The sequence below is a fragment of the Phalacrocorax carbo genome, chromosome 5 (genome assembly GCF_963921805.1).
Source record: "Phalacrocorax carbo chromosome 5, bPhaCar2.1, whole genome shotgun sequence".
NCBI lineage: Eukaryota > Metazoa > Chordata > Aves > Suliformes > Phalacrocoracidae > Phalacrocorax > Phalacrocorax carbo.
In genome coordinates this window covers 55,656,075-55,677,867 of record NC_087517.1, presented here as the reverse complement: position 1 = coordinate 55,677,867, position 21,793 = coordinate 55,656,075, and the positions used below count along the sequence as shown (strand labels likewise).

At 39.0% G+C, this 21,793-nt stretch overlaps 2 protein-coding genes across 11 annotated transcripts in view; one reads left to right on the top strand and one right to left on the bottom strand.

The window, feature by feature from the left end:
* KCNC1 (potassium voltage-gated channel subfamily C member 1) overlaps positions 1–21,793 on the top strand; it is a 133,183-nt gene that overhangs the window by 106,724 nt on the left and 4,666 nt on the right. Inside the window, exons 3-4 of one of the 7 annotated variants that reach the window (XM_064452587.1) lie at positions 4,251–4,439; positions 7,259–8,613. The exons of 1 other annotated variant lie outside the window; for it this stretch is intronic. In XM_064452587.1, the coding sequence (XP_064308657.1) occupies positions 4,251–4,439; positions 7,259–7,323 (254 nt within the window). In that variant the 3' untranslated portion in view covers positions 7,324–8,613. Of the gene's footprint in view, positions 1–4,250; positions 4,440–6,172; positions 8,614–21,793 lie in introns of those variants that run through there. 5 more of the 7 variants (XM_064452586.1, XM_064452588.1, XM_064452585.1 and 2 more) reach the window with 5 other exon arrangements.
* SERGEF (secretion regulating guanine nucleotide exchange factor) overlaps positions 7,658–21,793 on the bottom strand; it is a 165,574-nt gene continuing 151,438 nt past the window's right edge. For all 4 annotated transcript variants that reach the window (XM_064452593.1, XM_064452594.1, XM_064452595.1 and 1 more), the window contains one exon: positions 7,658–17,989. In XM_064452593.1, coding sequence (XP_064308663.1) covers positions 17,873–17,989 — 117 coding nt within the window. In that variant the 3' untranslated portion in view covers positions 7,658–17,872. The remainder of the gene's footprint in view (positions 17,990–21,793) is intronic.

The following is a 21,793-nucleotide window of genomic DNA, read 5'->3' as shown; positions in this document are numbered from 1 at the left end:
CTAATGTGACAAAAGGAAACAGCACTATGTCTCTTAATTGCTGTGTTTCTGATCTAGGGCTGAGAAGACCCCATCTTCTTTAGAATCTGGCATGATTCATGTAGCCAGATGTTGACTCATGAGTAAATATGCCTGGATACCATGCTCTGAACTGTGGAGTTTCTCTCAGCCCTGTTTCAGTCAAAGTGGTTACGACCTACAGAAGTTTCTATAAGGACTGGAAAAGGCACTGGATTTCCAATCCTGTAAGTATGGAAAGTGGTCCACCCTGACAGTGCCTTTCCACTCATCCAGTCATCGGGGTAAGTGACCACTTCACAGCTCTGTAGACACATGGAAAACAAAGGAGGGGGGCAGCTACAACCCCAAGAAGAAGTAGTGTGAGTTGGGACCATCCCTGGCCGACACACAATTTCTGAAGGTATCTAAGGTAAGAAGGGTAGGCCTAGAACTTTTTTCTTGGTAGCTGTTGGAGAATGGCAGTGTTTGCTTAAGGCAAGATGACTGGGGTGACTTTCCCAGTGTGGGAATCACTTCTGTACAAGTGCCACATTTCCAAGCACAGACTAAGGTCAATGAATATATCATACAATTATGTCCACTAATACTCTGAACATAAGATGCAGTTCAAATAGGTGGAGATTCAGTGTCAGACTCTAGCTTATAACCAAAAGCAGCAGCACTGGTAAAATCACTATGACAGCATGCAACCATTTGCTATGACAAAAGAGATGTACCATGAGGCAAGGACATAGGCAGTCTCTACTGTGCTTCTCCACAATAAGCGGAGTATTCTAATGCAAAATCCAGCAGTTCTCCCGTTTTTTTTTTCAGAAGCCCTCCCCCCCATTTTGAAATCTAGTGTTTTCTTGGAAACACCTGAGGCATTTTAATAGTACTTTTTTGCAAATGGAGATAGATGAGAGAGGAAAAAAGGAAGTGGACACCACACAACTGAGGTAGTTGTGAAACAAACTACTCCCTTGGGAGGTCTGCTGAAAACTTTATCCTCTTAGCTAAATCTCTATAGGAGAACATTTAACGCTGGTGCAGTTAACTAGGTATCCACAGATAGGACAAGTATGGAGATAAGGTGCCAAGCTGAGAGTCAGAAGATTTTGTCGAAAATAGCCTCCTACACAGCAGTGGGCAAGTCACTTCACTGCGTGCTAGTTTTACCCATCTGTAACACAGAGAAAACATCGTTGACTTTTCTTCATGAAGCAGAACCTAAAAGAACAAAAAATGCTGTACAGGCCTAATTCAGATTCTGCTAGCAGGGATGGAAAGACTCATGTGAATTTGCTAGGCCAGAATCAAGCCTTCGAAGCTTTAAGCACCTAGAAGTAGTTGTTATTGGTATAACTAGACTAGTAGTCACCAGACAGTAATGGTTTCAGTAGTTTTCCCTGGACTCTTCTCAAACCCAAGGTCAGTCTTGGAAAATCTTGGAAAAAGCAAATGTGCAAATTGAAACTTGAGAAATCAACCTAAAATAACATCATTTAATTCCAGCTCTAGACCTCATTCCTGAAATTGTTCAGCATGTAGATCTGCTAGTGAAAACAATGGGAACTTCTAACTGTGGGCTGATAGCATCAGCAATGTTTTCTTTATTCCCATACAGACTAACCACATATTAAATATGTGACTGCCGAGTCCTACCTTCTGAAAATCAGGTGCTGCAGCAGTGGTTTGGAACAAAACTACTCTGCTTAACACTTACTTATATACACCAGCAATAGACGCAGTCTTCTGTACTGGTAATTTCTCTGCTTCCTAAATATTTAGCAAAATTGCCACTGTGGATTAGCATTGCTATCCAGAATGTGATCCCTAAGGCATGGCCCATGCATGGAATATTCAAGGGACATTAGTAGGACAGTTCAGTGATTTGTCCACATCCCCAGCTACTCTGTTCTCTTCCTATTGAACAGAAATAAAATAATGTTGTAGATTTTCAACAAGTATAGAGAAAAATGCATCAGTGCTAAGGGACCCTGTGGAGGCTGCAAGAGCAAGTCCCAGCTCTAGTTGCTAGGGATGTATAATGCAATTTAAGAAATTAATTCCAAGGTCAATTTTCTTGTCATTCAAGCACAACAGAGCCTGGAATCTGCTTCCAAAAGGATGTTCACTGTTAACAGTGAACAGCCTGACCGACAACCACTCTGCTCAGAGGTGTTTTGAGCTCTAGAAATGGACCAGGGCCCCCTCCATCACTAACAGTTTAGTTTGCAAACCAAGGCTCAGACATACCAGTAGGAGTCTCAGAGCTTTCAGCGCAGAGCTCTGCTGACACAGCTGTCTCCCTCATTTCAGGATTAGAGCCATCAGCTTGTAGCAGTAGAGGCTTATGAAGAAGCCCAGTTCTTTGCTCATCCCCATGAGGACAGCAGTTCTCCCCAGATGCAGTTACATGATTTTTAAATCAACAGCTCAGTACCTGCAATGTCACGGTTACTATGGCAGCCATGCCAGGTGCAAAGAGTGGTGTTAAATAGCAGTGAGTGTGATGAACAGAAAGGAACTGTGACTCAGTGCAACCATAAAACTTTAGAATCCTATTGAAATTAAAGGTATTAAATTACATCTATAGCTTTTGCCATTTTTTAAAATGTATTGAGACCCCCAATTATTTCATTGCTCACAAAACAAAACTTTACTACCTCCCTCTCTGGAGAAATAATTGGCTTACTCTGCACAGAGAAGAAAAGGGCAGTGGTGAAATCTGCAAAAAAGACTGTTTATGTTGTGACAAATCAGTGACATCTAAATAAAAGAAAAGTAAAGGCATAGAATGCAATTACCAGTGCATGGATAGATGCATAGTATGTGTCATATACATCTCTGTACTTTTGTGTGCGTGTGTGCAAAGCAACAAATATAACTTGAAAAGGCTTTTGCCTACTACTTAACTATGTTGTCCATCTGAAACCAGAGGCTCAGAATCATATCTCCAACTCTACCTAATGAATTTTTCTTTTGGGCTTGTTTTATTACTTGGCTTCAAAACCACCCAAAAATAAATGACAGTATGATGTAGCGTTTAGAGCAAGCTAATAGGCTATTCTGGAAGAGGCACTGAAATTAAGTCTATTTGTTGAGTTTATCTTTCCTTAAAGACTTGCAGGACCACCCATTGCCTTACAGTGTCTAGGTAATAAGCATTGTGCAACCGAGGTGTAGGATGCTGACAATACCACTCGGTTAACACATCTCAGTATTTGTGAAACTTCAGAAAGCACATTTTGCTTAGTTTTTCCTCCCTTCAACCAAAAAACTCATATTGAGCTGTGCCATATTTCGAGTATATTCTCAATACACTAATTTGCACTTTAAAACCCTAAAATATATCCTACACCAAACAGCACTTTAAATTGTTTTATAAATGTCAGACAAGTCACACAGAGAAAACATACTATTCTCAGTCTATCCTCATGGGAATGTGTGGAGTAAAATGGGCAAATCTGACAACATATTTTCATTATTTACAGCTGAGAGTAAATTTTACTCTATCTACTTTCCAAATTTATGGCCTGCTGTAGTGTTTTCTATATGTAGTGTCCTGTGGCAGCATTGCAAATACTGTATGTGTTCCAGAGAAGAAAATCAGAAAATTGATTGCTTTTTTTAAAATCCACATTCTGCTGTTGTATTTCCATACATAACGTACTCTGTGTGTCTAAAACGTGTACAACCATTCTGCACAACTGATACTGGGAACAGTATAAAACAATCTCGGTAAATTTTGGGGAGGGGAAGAGCAGGAATTCTCCCCTCAGAATATTGCAGACAGGTATAAATCAGCACAAACAGAATATACTCAAATACTAAAACACAACTCACAGTCCACTGCCTCTCCAAAGGTCTGAGCAACAGAAGGCTTCATGACAAACAGGTCATTCATGCACCATCCGATGTCATGTAAAAACATAATCCAATTTCTAACTGCAGTCTTCTGCTCGCAGGACTAGGAACCAATGCACGCTCGTTTCTGAAACTGCCCCACTATGTGGAAGTACAGGTGGCTGCTGTTACACCTAATGCGATCACGTTTTGTTTCTCCTCCCACTTAACAGACTTGATTTTATTTTGGTGCAGTGCACATGAATGCAGTGTCTAGGACAGATGTGCTACCTTTTATAGTGTCGCTATAGAACTCTTTAGCTGTGAACCCTTAATTTGCAGCTGGAACTCTAATAAACAGTGCATAGTATTTCAATAGCCTTCTGCTTATATGTTTGAAGATTCGAAACTGAATGGTGAGGTGGCCAAGGCGGCGCTGGCAAACGAAGACTGTCCCCACATAGACCAGGCTATTACGCCTGATGAGGGCCTGCCCTTTACTCGCTCTGGCACTCGGGAGAGATATGGACCCTGCTTCCTCTTATCAACCGGGGAATATCCCTGCCCGCCTGATGGAGGAATAAGAAAGGGTATGTAGCTGGGGTCCTGTAACCATGTAGTTAGCTACCGTTTTAAATAAATAAGAGAAAGTCAGCTGTAGCTGTAGCACGCGATAGTGCGCTTGCTGTAGAGATGCACGTTTGGGCTGGAAACCACCACCTGATGTCTGCATTTGGAGTTTCTAACCTATTTCTTTCAGAAAGAAAAGCCTGAGGAGCTGTAACTACCCCATGCAGCTATGCTAGGGAGTTGAGTCTTCCACCCCAGCTGGTGCAGTAAGCTTTAGTGGAGGATGCTCTACTACAATGTCCTTAAACTAGCCCATTCTCTGAGGAGAGGCCAATTAACATTTCATAGCAATGAAGGTTTGCCACTCGGAGAGCTCACAGATCTTACCAGACTCTGAGGAGCACAGACTTGGATGTGGCAGACAGAAAAGGTAAAACATAAAGCAAAACATCCTTAAGAAATATGAAATGATTATGTGGCTACCTTGACAGAGCACTAAAACAAATTATTTGGCTATTCATAGCTGTTTAGTTTAACAGAGAAAGAGAAGCATATGAGAACATCTGTTATCACAGGTGTCTTACAATTGGAAAATAATCCATCTAAAATCACTTTCCTTTCATAAATAACTCATTACTAGTTAGTTTCTCAGACTTCTGACAGCTACAGGTCTCTCAGAAGTAACTGCATTTTAGTTTGCTAATGGTCAGAATTACCTATTTAGCAACAAAAGTCAAATCAAATGAAAAAAGCCTTCCCTTCTTAAAATAGGCTGTTTTGTTTAAGTAATTTAACGTAAGGAAACCATACAAACCAAAAGTAGAGTTACATACATATATATATATGCATCAAAGTTGATAAGGAATGGGAAAATTGGAAAAGAAATCTCTCTTCAAATCAGTGTTTATCACTGGTGTACTGTATATAGTATATGATATAGTCAATATTTTAAAACTGCAAAGATTGTATTATGTAACCATACACTGAGTATGGATTATAGAATTCCCATGTGCCATTGTATGATGGGCAATAGTTATAGTAAATGCCAGTTATAGATAGTGTATGTATTTATAAGTTTAAAGCTTATCATCAACAAAGATATAGTTGGACCACAAGACTTTCATATGAAAGTATATCCTCTAAAATTTACCTTTGTAGCAAAGTGTTTTACTTGATTCTGTATTGGATAAGCATTGGCCGTGTTCATTCAGCTTGGGCGAGTTCGGGTGGTTCCAGTGGATCAGGGGAACACTCCAAATGGCACATCCTTTGGGATGAGGAATGTATGGTTTTCACGATGCACTGCAACCGCCTCTCGTTACTGAATGAAACAGAGGCTGGTTGGCTAAAGAGTAATATATGTCAGCATATTGTTGGCCTGTTTGAAACACATTGAGAGCATCTTAATTGTTGTTCCAACAGAATTTCATCCATAGTTTGTGCAACTCTCTGTACACTTGCTGAGCTGTTTACGTGCATGTCTGAAAAAGAAGGGCGGGAGGGAGGGAAACCAAATGCATGCAATTTTGTTTTCTTTTTCTTTTTTAAATGCTGAGAACAAAGGAGTAGTATCTCTACAGCAACACAACAAATTCTACAGATTTTGCTGCCTTCTCCCCCTCCCACCCCCAAAGATACCAGAAACCTTAATTTTGCCTGAGGTCAAAAATGCATGAAGTGGAAGGGAGAGGTATGTGTGAAAGTATGACAGAGACACAGAAAACCCCTCCCACTGACTCTTTTTTCTTCTTAGGGTACAACCATGTTGCTGCCTGTAGGATCAATTACGTAGCCTGACCATCCTTGAGAAATGATGATTTTTTTTTTTTTTTAATATATGTATACATATATATTTTTTAAACTTGTTCTGTACTTCAAAGGCCTTCTGAGTCATGTTGCAAGCGATACTACTCTCGGCATGTCCGTGCATGCAGATGCTATTGAACTGGCTACAATGTTGACCTCATTCTTAGTCCATTCTGTCATTGATCCAATGCTGTACTTTGCATTTTTCTTTTAAATGAAGGTTACGAAATGTCACGGAGCCTTAACAGCATAGCTGGCATAAGTGGAAAAGCGATAGGATTATCCTCAGTGTCTGCGCCCTACAGCTCTCCTAGTCCAGTGAGACGTTCTTGGTCTCCCATCCCATCTATTTTGTAGCATGGATCAGTAGCAGAGAATGGTCTAAAAAGCTTTATTTTCAATTAGCCTATGCTATGTTGCATATAATCCAGGTGACTAAGTCTGAAGATGCAATGTCTCACAGTAGCACCTGCTGGGAATGGTGTTACTACTGATGCTAGGTGACAACACTCCTAACTAGCACTCAGATGACAATAGGCAGGCATTTACGTAGTACTGGTGGGCCATACATGCTGCATGGTATCAGTACATAGAAGGGTGGATGCACCAGATAATCTCCTTCCTGGTGCATCGGCTAGTATACGCTTATTTTGGCTAATGGTGGATCTACTGGCTCTGTATGGAATGGGTTAGGCATTTAGTCAATGCTGAAACATGCCAACGATGGAAGATTTTGCTTTTCTCAGGATATTTTTGAGCCATAGGAACCCTGCAGGAGTTTGAGCAAACAAGCACAGTAGGATGAAACTTTGCATGGGCGCCTATTTTAAGCTGAAAGCAATACTCAGACACACTGTAGAGAGGTCTCAGTCTGGCTGACTGCATGGAAAAAAAATCCTGTTGAAGAAGAATATGGCTGCCTCTGCATGTAGCTATTTCACCTTTTCCTCCTTCTTTTAAAACTAAGATGCCGAGCTTGATGTGAAAAGCACAGGGAAGAAGCTCAAGTACTGATTGTATTCTTTACATGCAGATCTTTGCAAAGAAAGTCCAGTCATTGCTAAATATATGCCAACAGAGGCAGTCAGAGTGACCTGACAAGGCAAGATGGAGATGAACATTGATGGCTAATAAACATCTCTGTGGAACTGTGCAGGCATAGAAGACCTTCTCATTTGGACAAAGTTAACTCGTTCCATGCAGGTTTTATGGATGATTCTTCGTGGTTTTGGAGTTGTACTAGAGATGCAGGCTTTTTCTACGGCCAAAATGTAACAAAACTGTAGAAGATAATTTTTTTTTAATCTATTTTTTTGTTCCATAGCATGAATTGCATGAAGACAAAAATAATAAAAAAAAACCACACAAAAAACCCAAAACAAACAAAAAAAACCCCAAACACCCAAAACCAAGAAACACTGCACATGTATGATTAAGGAGAAAAAAAAGCAAAGTTATATATTTTCTTTCAAAGCTCTTTACTTTTACATACATTGTTGTAGCCAAAATGTAAAACATTATAAAACTGTACATTTCTTTGCTATGGATTGCTTCTTTTTGTATACAAGATACAAAGTAATGGTTTTAAAAAGTGCAATCAGGCAGTCATCGGTCATATTGACCACGCCTTCACAGTTCATCACACCGACATGGAAATCAAGAACTTTTAATCCAACTAGAAGTGTATAAAAATAAGAAAAACTTTTTCCTGTCTGTTTTTGTTGGCATGCTTGTGACACATGGGACCTTCCTTTGGACCTGACAGTAACAGCTGGCCTAGATTTAATTTTCCAGCTCTGGTTATGTTGTATTTTATTGATGTATAGATCCAACGTAAAGACCCTTCATAAATTGTTCATATAAGTAATCAGTATGAATTTTAAACAGAGGTGTTATTTTAAAACTGGGACTTATAGTACAAAATCAGGAAAATACTCAAGTATAAATGGTCTCAAAGTTTAAGAAACAAGACAACAGCATTGTATGCAATTTAGTACTGAGTAAAATGCATGCACAATGTTATGCAAAACAATTCTAGCATGAAATAAATTTTGTATCATGGTTTCAGTGCCTGCTGTATAGTGTAAAGGGGAATCCTTTTCTGAAGCGATCAGGGGTTTCCAGAGACTTGCTTCTAAAAATCTTGAATAAATACAGTGTTCTCAACAGATACGTAGGAAAAAAGCTTGGTATTGCTTTGGTTCTACAATGCTAATTTTGGTTAGTAGATAATAAATGAAGCCTGCAAACACTTGATACAACTGATGTCTGAAGAATCCACACCATTAGTAATTTTATGAGGGAAGATTAAAAAACCCTATAATTATCTAGGTATCTTCCTTTTCCTTCCCCAACAATAATAAAAGTTTGTCTTTTTAGCTGATTAAATGAATTCAGTTTTTCTTACTTCTTTGGGCCCTGTCCTTCACTTGTTCTTCACTGAGCCACAGCAGTCCACCTGATATGAAACTCTGAAAGAAATCCCAGTATCTAAGTCGCACTTTATTTGCCACACAAAACATGCAGCAGTAAGAACCGAGAAACGAATGGGATTAAATTTCATTTTAGATGCTACATATGACAACTATGGACTATGTGTCAACAGCATACTAGTTGCTTGAGCATTTTTGTTAAAGTACTTCTATAAGGAAGGATACACCTTTATCTTCATCTGAGGAACTTAAAGGAGTTGGCAACCTTCTAGGCAAGCAATGGCATCTGCGACTGCTGATGAGAATGCAAATGTAAAGGAATAGTATCCCTATGGTTTGGAAGAAATAGAGATTAAACCCAAAAAACCCAGAAGAAACACTCATGGCTCCGGTAAGTGCTAAATTACAAACAAAAAAACCAACTGCAGCTGGACCTTGTCTTCACAAAACTCTACTCCAAAAGGAAAATCAAGGAAGATCTCAAGTTGTGTTTTAAGAATACAAGAAAGGCTGATAATCTGAATTTGTATGTAATTAGAAAACTCCTTTGTAGTCCTTGACGTAGCATTATGTACTTGATTTCTACTTCAGTTGACTATCCTTTCTCCCAAGAACTATTTTTCTCCCACTGTTTCTATGCTGCTGTTCTCATCTGATAATCGGGCAATTTCTTACCTCCAGAGGTAAGATCCAGGATCCAAAAGTTGCCTAATGAACAACTTTTCCTCTTACAATGTATTAAAAGTCCAGAAATAGATTTATTTGCCCCATTTTTCATTTAAAACTAACTCAAGGGCCCAGCGTGAAGGCTGCTCAAATTCTCCATTACCATAAGGATTACTATAAATTCAGCCCTGTAAATCCCACGTCGGTCTCCCCCTTCCATTGCGCTTTGCATATATATGAGCCTTAGCTAACAGGTTGGGTACACGTGCCCTAAGGCAATTGTCATTCTGTGCTACTTTTTACATCTACCGGTCCCATTTTCCTTTCGGTACTCCTCTCAGCTGATTCTGATTTGAGGTAACCATGTCTTTTGGGTGACTTCTATAAACACTTCAGAAGTAAACAGAAAATAAAAGGTAGAGCACTTCCCATGCACCACTCTTCAGGCGATGATCTAAACCTTAAGGTGTATCTGACCCCAGTTTCCCTTGCACAACAGAGGCAGCTCTGACAACACACAGGGAAAGAGGGAGACAACTGGAAAATTTTAGGAGCTGTTGCACTGAATCCTGGCACTGAATCCTCAGACAAATTTACCACATCATCCCAGCTGTTTTACATTTAAGGAGCTTTTGCTGGGGTATTATGATTCAAACAATAATTCCTTCAAGCCTGCCCACTCCCACTACAGGAGATACGTATCTTGATTAAAGCATTAAAACTATACACATGGCTAGGTTCTGACCTCAGGCTTGCAATAACACCACCAACTACTTCTGACTTCACACCATTGTAAGAGCAGAAGCATATTCTGTTACACGCCGCCTGTTTACTGCAGGAAATGAACGTCTGGGTTTCTTGCTCTGCAAACTCAGCTTTTGGCACCGGACCCCCAACTATAGGACCCAATGCTGGTCCTTCATCTGAACCCGCTGACAATTAATGGTTTATTACTTGCTAATGTTAAAAGCACATCTCAAGCACACCTTCTACAGATATAGCTTTTCCTCTGCATGAAGGTACTTGTTTCTTCTGGACCAACCTGATGTGTCTCCACAACTACAATTTCAGACAGCAAGGATATGCAAAGTGGTTTCTGATCTCTCACTCCATAAAAAAAAAATAATCTAGCTAATACCGCTGTGATAACAGTCGAGCGCAGCAATTATTAATCTGGATAAAGTGATTTTTCACATAAATTGCCTTCTCTCTCCTTAAAGTTTCAGGGCCAAAAAGAAAATACATCACTAAAACAAATGGCTGCTAGGACAAATGAGCAGACTGAAATACAGAAGAGAGCAAGCAGGGTTAAGGGAAGGGCATTCAGAAAGGAACTGAGCACAGAGCTGCTTACAAAAAAGATATCCTGAAAAAAACCCAAGTGCAGTTGTTACTTTGCCACTTTGTATATCCTTTTCATAGTTTCAAAACAAGGCAGCCTACCTCTCTGCTTTCCGTATATATCCTGGAAGCAACTTTGTCTCTGAGCTCACACAAAACTAACCTCACCTCATGAAAATGTGCTTAAATTATGCAGGTTATTTTTAACTCGCTCACTTTCTTGAGTTTGGGCATAAAATATTTGTCTGTTCGGAAGTCCCAAAGCATCTACATTGATCTAGGACTGTAGGTGCAACATTTCTCTCAGGGGAATACAAATGCTTATTTGCAATCAAGAACAATATTTTAATTTAAATTGAACTTCAAGTTAGAAAATGGATCCAGAACTCCATCTCTTGACTTTCTTTCCTTATCTGACAAAGCAAATGCTTTAAAACTAAGCATATTCATTTGCCCCCATGGAAAGAGATATTCCCTGGTTCAGGCTGGCAAAGCCAGATTTTCAAACCTCAGCATTCACTTAAGCATTTTAAGAACTTTATGGAAGTACATAAGCCCAAACATCTCCAGGTACCAAATATTAAGAGCGCATCCTCCAAGGCTTCCACTGGTTTCTCTGCTGCCCATGGAGCGTAGGTTAGAGTCAGCAAAAGGCAAAGTATTGCAGTTGTATTAGCTCAGATATCACTCTCAGGTACCTGCCCAGCTTCTGGGCCCAAAGGGCTTAGCAGGGACAACACATCTATGCAGAGGCTGCTGACAGTGAGTCACACCAGAACGAACAGGAGACACGTGGCTTGACCCCAAGCAAATAAGCTCAGTAGCAGCCATGCTTTGCAGTGGTGGTGTCAGTGTGAGTGGGTGACTGGAGAAAAGGCAGCAGTAGCACAAGAGGTGGGAAATGAGGAGGGCATAGGATGGGTCTGAAAAATGGGTTATGCAAGTAGGAGGGAAGGGAGCACATGAGGAAACAGCAGTCAGTGGCGAGGAGGAAGGAAGAGCAAGGAGAGAAGGAATTAGTAGCAGTGAGGCTTACCTAAAAAACATCATGGACCACTAGCCTAGAAGGTAGAGCCTTGGCCTGGGACACAGGAGATAGAAATTTTATTCTTGGCTCCACTGTGGACATGCTGGGTTACCTTGGTTGGGTCATTTCAATTTTTTGTGCCTCAGCTTCTGTTTCTTTGACTTTATCCCCCTTTTAAAGTGTTCTGAGATGAAAAGAGGAAAAGCAGTATTTAAGTAGGATTATTTATTATATCTAGCTACTCAGAATTAAGGCACCAGAGGAGAGAAGCATCTCTCCATTATTTAAAAGATGCCATGTTTCCTTGTCTGCAGAAGAGCACAATGGCCCATTAGGAATCCCTTTTCTTTTGTACTTTGAAACAGAGGATTATTATGGAAAACAATTAAGCACCCACACAGTTAAAATGACAGAGAATCTTCATTACTGATTGGCAACTCCTCTGCTGCCCTAATTTAGGTACCACATGTCTTAATGCATTCAAATCAGTAAAAACAAAACAGAAGCTAGATTTGATTGACATTTGCAACAAAAAAACCCCTAAAAATCATGTCAGAACATTACATAAAAATTGTCCAATTCTTGGCTCCACTTCTAAATATATATTAAAAAAAAGTAAAAATGCAGAGTCTTATAAGTTTATGATGTTCAGGGAGCACTGGAATAATATTGAATAGAAATTCTGCAATTTCCAGTGACAAAGTCTTGACCCAAACCCTGCAGACAGAACTCCCACCAAAACTGCATTGTATCTGAATTACAAGGTGGTCCATAGGCAAAGCAACCTGGAAACAGATGAGAAAGATGAAAATTAATTGAGAAGCTAGCCGACACAGGAACTGGACGCAAACTCAACTGCCTCCCAACCTGCAAAGACTTGTCTGAAAATGAGTAGAATTTTGACATGTCACAAAAAAATGCCTGAGGAATTTTTGCAAAATAAATGTCACCTCTGAACCTTCTCATCCACACAGCCAGCTTTTATTTATTGCTCTTGTTTCTAATCAAGCTGAAAAATGTTTTCTCCCAGTACTCTAAATTTATGCTTCCTCACTCTCCCACAAGGTAACATGTGGTTCATCCAGGTCATGACTCAAATACAGAGACCATTTTCATTGCTCAGTATTTTCAGTCACATACTCTCTTTCCATGTTCTACAGGGGCACTGATAAGTAAAAACTGCCCCTGCATTAAAAACAGGTGAATGGAGATACAACTGACAGATGAACCCAAATGAAACCTGCCAACAGCTAACGAATGTGCCTTACTTCAGTCCCTTCAACCTCTAAGTGGGTTACAAAATAACAACAGCTTTACACATGCAGTTTCTCCAAATTAACTTCAAAGGCACATATGGTAAACACCTCCCTTCGCAGTTATTTTTCGGGACATGCATCCAACAGGCTACTTCCATACAACCCAAGCATTTTAATTCAAGGCTATTACACCATTCTTTCTAACACGGAGTAAAAAAATCTAAGATCGGCATTTATCAGGAATTAAAAATAGCACAAAAGCTAGAAGAAAAGAACAAAGCACAAACCACTTTCTTTTTTGTACATAAATCAAGATATTGATATGTCAAAAGTTCAAATGTCCAAGTATTTTTGTGTCAGAGTTTTCAGCAAATTCAGTGTAAACTCCAAATTTTTAAGCACAGTCAAAACCACACAAGATGATTCTCTACCACAGACTGCATCCATTCCTAGCCTTTCAGAAGCAAGACTTATGTTTTCCACTTCAGTATTTTCTTCTTCCTTTTACAGATCTTTCAGCTGCTCTGAACTATAAGCTGGTAGTAAATACCACAAACATGACTCAAATACTGATGAAAAATTCTGGAGCCTTTTTTAAGAATATATCTAGTTAAAAGAAAAAGCGCAAGACTTGCCACATGACGTAAAAATATTGAAATTGCTAAGAAAACACGAAACTTTTTGGTGAAAACATAACATCGCTATTTCAGTGACAAAGATCTGTCATCATCGTGATTTTCAATACAGGGGAAAAGGAAATGGAAGTCCCAAAATTACCTAAGTCTTTTTAAAATCAGATCTAGAGTTTCATGGAATTTAATGGAAAAAATAGTAAGTACTTGATTAAGTGCTGGACTAGGTCACAGGCCTGATCAAAAGACTTCTGAGACTGGAAGGTGAGGATGGATGTTGCTGTTCCAACTGAAGAGAACTGGAAATTTCAAGATGTGCTATGAATGAGAAAGAAAACCCATTGTGGGTCAATAATTCATATTATTATTAATGAACAGTGGGAGAGGGGGAATAACAACATCCAAGAAATAGAATACCTTGTCCCCCATCTCACTCCCACCATACCGGCAGGATGGAATGCTGATATTTCTGGGTGATTATTCAGTCTTCAGGACCTGTATCTTGAATCTATCTTCCCCCTCTGCCATCCTTTTCCCCTATGTTTTAGCTGACAACATAAGGCTCTTTACTGCCATTCATTGAGATTTTTTCCCATACATTCAAACTGATCTCCTTCACCTGTTTGCCATCCTCATCTTTAAGTCTTATGACTCAAAAAATGTCATATAAAGCAAAATCAAATCACATTCTTCCCCTCCCCCTCAATTTCTCTGTGTTCAGCCCTGTAGCCAAGCAAAACCTCCTGTCATTCAGGCAGAAGTGACCTTTATGGCAGCTGCAGATGGCAAGAACTAGTTAGTCACCAACAGGACTGACAACATGCAGATAGGGGAGGGAAGCCAGTGTCATGTAAGAAGTGGTGACTGGGAAAAAGAGGAAGAAAGGCAGGACTGAATTGTTCCTCAAGATGAACACACTTCAAATACGGGGTCTGGCATTCTAAGCAGAAAAGCATCAAGTCACTCAGGTACACTACACAAAGTCAAATTACACCAATGACTGCCAAGCAGCCTAAACAAATCCTCCAAGAGACAGAAACTTCTCGAGTCAACACACACATCTTCCTACCAGCATTCTTTAAAATAGAACAGGAGTGTTTTGCACAGGTGCACATGGAGGCTTCATGAGCAACAACTGCCCATCTCCTAGCTTGAGTTCCTCTTCAAACAACAGAAGTACACACACAGCTTCCTTCTCCCCTTCCACCCAAGAGCCTGAAAGTTCTCTGGACTGAAGGTCAACAGTTCACAGCTCGTTCTCCAGCAAAGCTGTGATATTAAGTTCACCTTTTCCCCCTCATGAATGTCAGCTCATTGGCAGGTTTGCTTATTCTCAGAAAATGGGAGGGGAGAGCAGCTGCACAGACACTTGCTTACTTTGTCCCAGTGTTTTATATATATGCGTGTGTGTGTGTGTGTATATATATTACAAACCGTGTCAGTTTATTTGCATCTGAATGTGAATGCAGAATGCTTACCTAAAAGGCTTTCTTTGTTTAGCACTGAAGACCTGCATAAAGAAGTCTGTCTTTGCATGCACTGCAGAAGCATTGGACAGCACACCAGCTCTGCATTCTGCCTTACACAGACTGACCATCTCCATCAGGACATCAACAGGCAACAGTCACTGAGCTTTGGATACCAGCAAGGAAGGGGATTTCTTCATTTGATTATGAGCTTTTCACCGAGTACTCCCTTTCTTACAGTAGAAAGCCTTAGCTGATTTCATGCAATGTTTTATTCTGCAAACAAATCATACTGACATACAAAACAGGGCATCATTTCTGAATGAATGAGCAACAACTTGTTTCTGACATTCAACCATGTACCACCTACAATGAATTATTATTCACTCTTCATACTACAGCAGTATGTAGAAGTCCTGACCGACAACAAAGCATTTAGTACGTCAAGCTCTCAAGAAAAATCATTACTTCCCCAAGTTTTCAATCTATACAGGCAAGACAAAGGAGAGAAAACACAGTTCTCACCCATTCAAAGATGAAGATCAGATGCAGATATGAAACACAACAAGACCAAGAACAAACCAAAGTACTCCTTTCTTTCTTCCTTATCACCCCAAATACTACTTTGAATTTCCAAGAGTGTGTTCATGTTACAGATTTGAAAAAGGGAGCATTTCAAATAACCACGTCATATTTATTTGTTACATAATTTGTTGTATTCGTCTGAAATGAATGGCAGCAACAGCATACACAGTCAAAATATGCTCAGTACAGTAACCACTATGTTATAGGGCACACATACCAGCTGTGATTAATCAAGGGACAGAATTATTCAGAGGGTACAATTACTGAAACAAGATAACATGCTTATTTGGTACACAGATTTTGGAGGAAAACAAAGGTAGAAACCTCAGAGAGAACTGCCAAACAAAGCATGAGAAACTGTTTTGTGCATATAATAGAGAGGCTAGAGGTATCTAGAAAATGGCAGTGAGGAGAGTCCATAAATAGCAACATAAGTAAAGAGTGCAAGAGGTCACAGCCCAGAATGGTATATTGCCATGAAGAACCACAACCAACATATAGATTTAAAAAAAAAACACTTTACAACAGAAGTCTTACTTCTGCACTTTTTGCAGAGGACCCATTTGATTATTCCTATAGATTCTTTCAGTATCTGCAATACAATTGTTATAACCAGCTTCACAGTCAGTTCAAATTTCTCATCCATTGAATAGAAAAAGAAAATGCCTTTGAAAATTAGGCCATAAACTCTAACTGCTGTAAAACCAAGGGGGGGAAAGCCTTGCAGCCCCTATTACCAGCTTAATTCCTTCCCCTTCATGTGTAAGCTGATATATCATTAGAAAGTCTTCCTGTCCTATTTCCTAAGAGCGCTTCTCTGAGTATTTGTAATTCTGTAAGGCTTCTTTCCTGGCAAGCCTGCTTTAAAAATTAAACAACAGTGGGTCTCATTAAAAGGTGCATTTACCACACAGTAGTATTCTCTATGTTTAGAACTTGAAATACATCAAATACCACAGCAAATGTAACTATCGTGGGTGGTAAACATCCAGTTTAATGGCATCCACTGTATTTGTGTGAAAAACAATTTTATAAATAGCTTCCAAAACTCTACTCAACATAGGTAACTAATAATACATGAAGATAATTTACACTTTTTCATTTCTCCTATCAAAATAGGTAGGCCTGCATTCTCTGCCAAGCACTCACCTGGAACGTGTGCTGTGGGCATGCTCTGAACTCAGTTGGGCTGTGAAACAGATGCCTGAACTAACCTGAAATTATCAAGAGCATTCTGGTCTGCCTTTTAGGCTGGAGAACTTGTAAGAACTTTCTGTTTAGATTGTGATATCTTCCTATTCGAAGGCAGCTGGAAACACAGGTGCTGTGTCAGAATGAACTGCCCTTAACAGCTACAGCTGTCTTATGCCCTTTGACAAGAACTCTTCTATTGTTTCCAAGAGCTCTTAGAAGTTTTTCTTCCCTAAGCAGTAGCTTCAGAAAATTCAGGTTAGATTTGCAAGTTAATAATAATTCATGCGAATTTGTATCCCTGTAAATCTGTAATAAACTGATGTCTGGCACAGAAGATAATTCTTCAGGAATACTGCTCCTTTCACAGTTTAATCAAGATATAGCTAGTTCAGAAGGGCCTCATTGTCCCCTTTTGCCAGCCTTCCAAATTATGTCTCCTTTTTTTCATTTTAAATCCTAATCTTCTGTTTAAAATGTATGTATGCATCTATTTATGTACACTGGCATTTCTCTAGGACGCAAACTGGATTTTCTGAGAGGCTGGGAGCTCACAACTCCATTATAAGTTGGCAGGGGAGCAACACACGCTCATCATGACATAAAGATACAATAATAAAAGACTAGAAGGGGCCCTATGACTCCACCTTCTCAGACCATTTCCTCAGACTGAACTTATACACCAATGATAAGCAATTAAGCAGCTGGTTTCTTCCTCAAAGACTTCTCAGAAGAACAAGAAAACTTCATTCTTTCTTCAGTGGTATTGCATGAAGGCAAAATGTTTGTCATTCTATCTGTGGGTAAGAAAGTAAATCCTGTGAAAAGGACACATGAAACATTTTTTTAAATATTATAGTTTTTGATGCATGCTCTTTCCCTTCAGTCTTAGAAAAGAACTTCTTCTGCATCATGGGCAATCCTCTTGTAGCATTTCTGAGCTAGGCAATCCAAAGATGTCCATCCACATCCATGATGCTATGATTTCAGGTGTACCAAGTCTAATGTGGAGTTTGACAAAGAGCCATGGAGTGTCCTGCTCCACATCCAATTAAGAGCTGTTTTGCATAACCAAGAGCTTTGACTGGCTTCGGGACACAAACATTTGCTTCTGTGCCATCACCACACATCCCATGTTCATTCCATCCCCAAGAGAAGCACCAGCCACCTAAAAGAGAGGATACAAAATGCAGAATAAAGACCACAGAAACACGACAGCTTTGGTTAGTTTTGGGGAGAAGATCTGTCAAGTCATCTTCTAATTAGGTTCTAAGAAATTCTCCTAAGGTGGGGAAAAATGTTCTGGTTCTCTTGAAAATGCAAATAAACCCGAATTAATTAGTCCCTATCTTGTTCCATATCATTAACAACATAACAGAGATTAAAGTAACAAAGACATTTGAAAATCACTTAGTAAACACACGGTTCAGTATTTATACAGAGCCTACAGAAATCTCTACATTTTACAGTCCTTGCCTAAAATGATGTGGAAACCCAGTCTTTCAAGTTCCCCCTAGTAAGCAAAGCTATCACAAACCAAGCCCAGGGACAATAACCATTCACAGCATGATCTGTAGGATTGGGGAACAGAGTCACAGAGCAGCCAAATACATTTTATTCCTACTTTCAAGTTTACATCTCACCTTTTCACTTTAAATACAAGTCTCCGACTAGTTACTCTTAATCATCCTACCTCTTCTGCTTGCTTTGACATCATTTCAGTGCTTTTATTATCCTTATTTCCCCTCATTATTATTTATTTTTGTAACATCTTTTATATCCCAAATAATGATCCATGTATTATTACCCCATAGTACTCTTTCTTGAAGCACAATATGTAAAATTTGTTCTATAAATGGCTGGCATAATTAAAAAAAAAATCCACCAAAGCACCCTCTTATGCTGAACTACAAGAGGTATTTCTTCCCTATTTTCTTCTCCTTATTTGGCTGTCACAGACTCTGCCTCTGAATTTTTGTAATAAAAAAGAAAGCCATCCTGCAATATAATCATGTTTCTTATGCCACTGCTATTTTTGAAAAGCAGCAGGTGTTAACAGCATGAAGTACCATTCTGGAGTCTAAATAATGAGGAGAAAAGTGCCAAAATTCACAAAATCCAATCCCAATCATAATTCTAAAATAATTTTACTTTTCAAAATTCAAAACCAGATTATTGCAAAGCTAGCAGAACCGTCTTTCTCTCCTGCAAATCGAGTAACATTTGTCATCTGTTTTCTTTACGTATTAGTATATTAAAGTTCTCCTCTTCTGTAATTAAGTGTAAACATTACTAAAGTCAGACATAATTAAACAATGACCTTTAATTTTCTCGGCAATCTTTAAGGCAATTGAACACAACAAAATGCCACTAGAATGTCAGAGTAGGCTAGATACATCTCACCTAATGCAGCAGTTCCATTATTCTTATCTTAGAAGGCACCAGATTTTCTCATGACTATGCGTGTACAATATTGACAGTCCAACCTGCATCATAAATGCACATGTATGTGCTGCAGAAAAGTACCAAAAAGTAAATGTGCAACATATTGCATTTAAATATCCACAGATCAGAACATTTAAGAGGTTAATTGGAATTTTTTTGGTGAGGTTCCAGGTGAAAATATTTATGTAAATTTTAACAGGCAGGGAAAAGACATCATGAACAGAGTCTAAAGACACATCACAGAACAACAGCTGCACTTAAGAAAAGGCATTCTTTTGCACAGCTAATATGTGGAACCTGCAGAATAAGCCTACTTAGAGTGGGAAAACTTCCAAGTTCAATAAAAATGGAATATAAAACATGCTCTTAAATTAATAAGATGACTGTGGTAAGCTTTTTTTATTAGACCACTAGCAATTAGCACAACAACTTGCATGTTTGTATGGAGACTCTCTACATCTGACTAAAGGATTATTTTTTTTTTAAATCCCATCCCATCAGGACGAGAGGAAACCAAAAAGCGTTTGGTCACCTTAAATTACAAACTCCTCAATGGAATATTAATGGCATAACAAATATTCAAAGAAACAGCATGGTAGAATATTAACCTCTCAAATTGATAAATATATCTAGTCAAATGTCTTTTGAAAAACATCACAGAAAAATTTACAAGCTAAGAGACCCCCAGTCAAGAACATCTCCTCTAAAATAAGGATCACTGAGTCTTTTCCAGACTTTACTTCTCCAAGCATGTAGAAAGGCCACCAAACAGTTCTTTCTACATGATTCCAATGAGCTCCAAGGTTACTGAAATGGGCTGAGAGTGAAAACTGGTGAAAGAAAAATACAGATTAACTAGGATTTATGAATGGTCTTATACAAAAATATCTCATACATATATGGAGAGCCAGGCAGAAATCTGAAGGGATGAAAGGGTCGTAACAGATATGGAATGATAGGCCACAAAAATTATTCTCATCACCATCAAGTCAGAAGTCAGGAGACCTAAAAGGCTGAGAATTATTGTATGAAAATAAAAGGTATACTATATCACACCTGCCTGTAGAAGATTTAAAGAAAGATTCGTACATTAAAAAAAAAAGCCAGATGCTAGACTTGTGTCACAGAAATCAGAATTTGCAGAAAACACAGAGCCTTTTTTTTTTTAATAACATATTAATAAAATCTGAAGGATAGCTGGGCAAAATGGCTGCGGTGACACCGATCAGGAGGATACAAGTAGCTATGTGAATCACTGGCACAGAAGTTGAAGGCAATGAAGACTGAAGATAATGAAGCACCTATTATAAAAATGACATAGAGGGAATATCTGCAGAGTTAAGGAAAGGCCTTCATTACAGGGAACTAATGGCTAGCCTCTGGACAAAGGGCACCATTTCCTTTCAATTATTTTCCTTTCCCCCCATCCCCCCACCATTTTTGTTTATTTTCTATTTGATTGCTTCTATTCACAGTTTATTGCTGATAAAAACCCCAACACAGCTCCAGCAACCGTATATGCTTTCATGAGAAAATTCAATTTTTATGCCCGTGCCAGACCTTCCCAGGATGAAAGACCGTTAGAATGATGCGTATTACCATAGCTACAGATTGCTTCTAACTAAACTTAAAACAAGCATTGTAGCATGTCCTCAAACCAAATGATTTGTGTTTGGTGAGGTGAGGAGGGAAAGTTGCCCCATGTCACTGGTTAAATGAAACAGCATAGTACATTGCACTCACCTTTTCCCTTTTAAAACATAAATACTCAAAGTACAAATGAAACCAGAGAACTCACATGGCAATGCAGCATAATCTCAAGGGAATTTCACTGGCATTCACAGTCACACTAATGAAAGTCTAGAGTAAGACTATGCAGTTTTTTTCCCCAAACATTAAATATACAAAAAGCGGGAAGAAAAAAAAAAACTAAAGGAAACTGTCTGGTTTGGTCACAAAACAAGAAGGGGCTACTGTCCTCCTTCTATTTGCAATAATTACTTAGGCTTTTTTCCAGGTAACCGAAGTGACAACTGCAATCCACAAGTTGATTAAACTGGAGAGAAGTACTTCTAGGTAAAATAAAGCTGCAGCAGATTGGACAATTCTGGGGAAAGTAGAGGATTTAGAGTCACTCCTCTTTGCTGAGTACTTTGTTCTTCAGAGGAGAAGAATCAATGTTAGGAAATAAGACGCTCTGGTTAAGATTCACTGCACTTAACTTCAGCCACCTAAAAATCCAGCAACTTAGCTAAAGATCATTATTCTCTAGTTTTCCTCAAGAGCCAATGGAGTCATCTACATCTCTCCAACAGGCAATTAATCTTACCCAAACACTGGTGTCAAAATCAAATCTATCCCACTCTGGTGGCTATAGAGGGAGACCAAGTAATTGTCTTAGCCTAGGCATATCAGTTTTAAACAGCTGAAGACAGATTATGATAAATCACAATCTTACAATCAGTCTGAAGGTAAAGCAAGGAAAACTGGAAACAAGGAAGATATAAATATTATTGCAGCCTAGTTT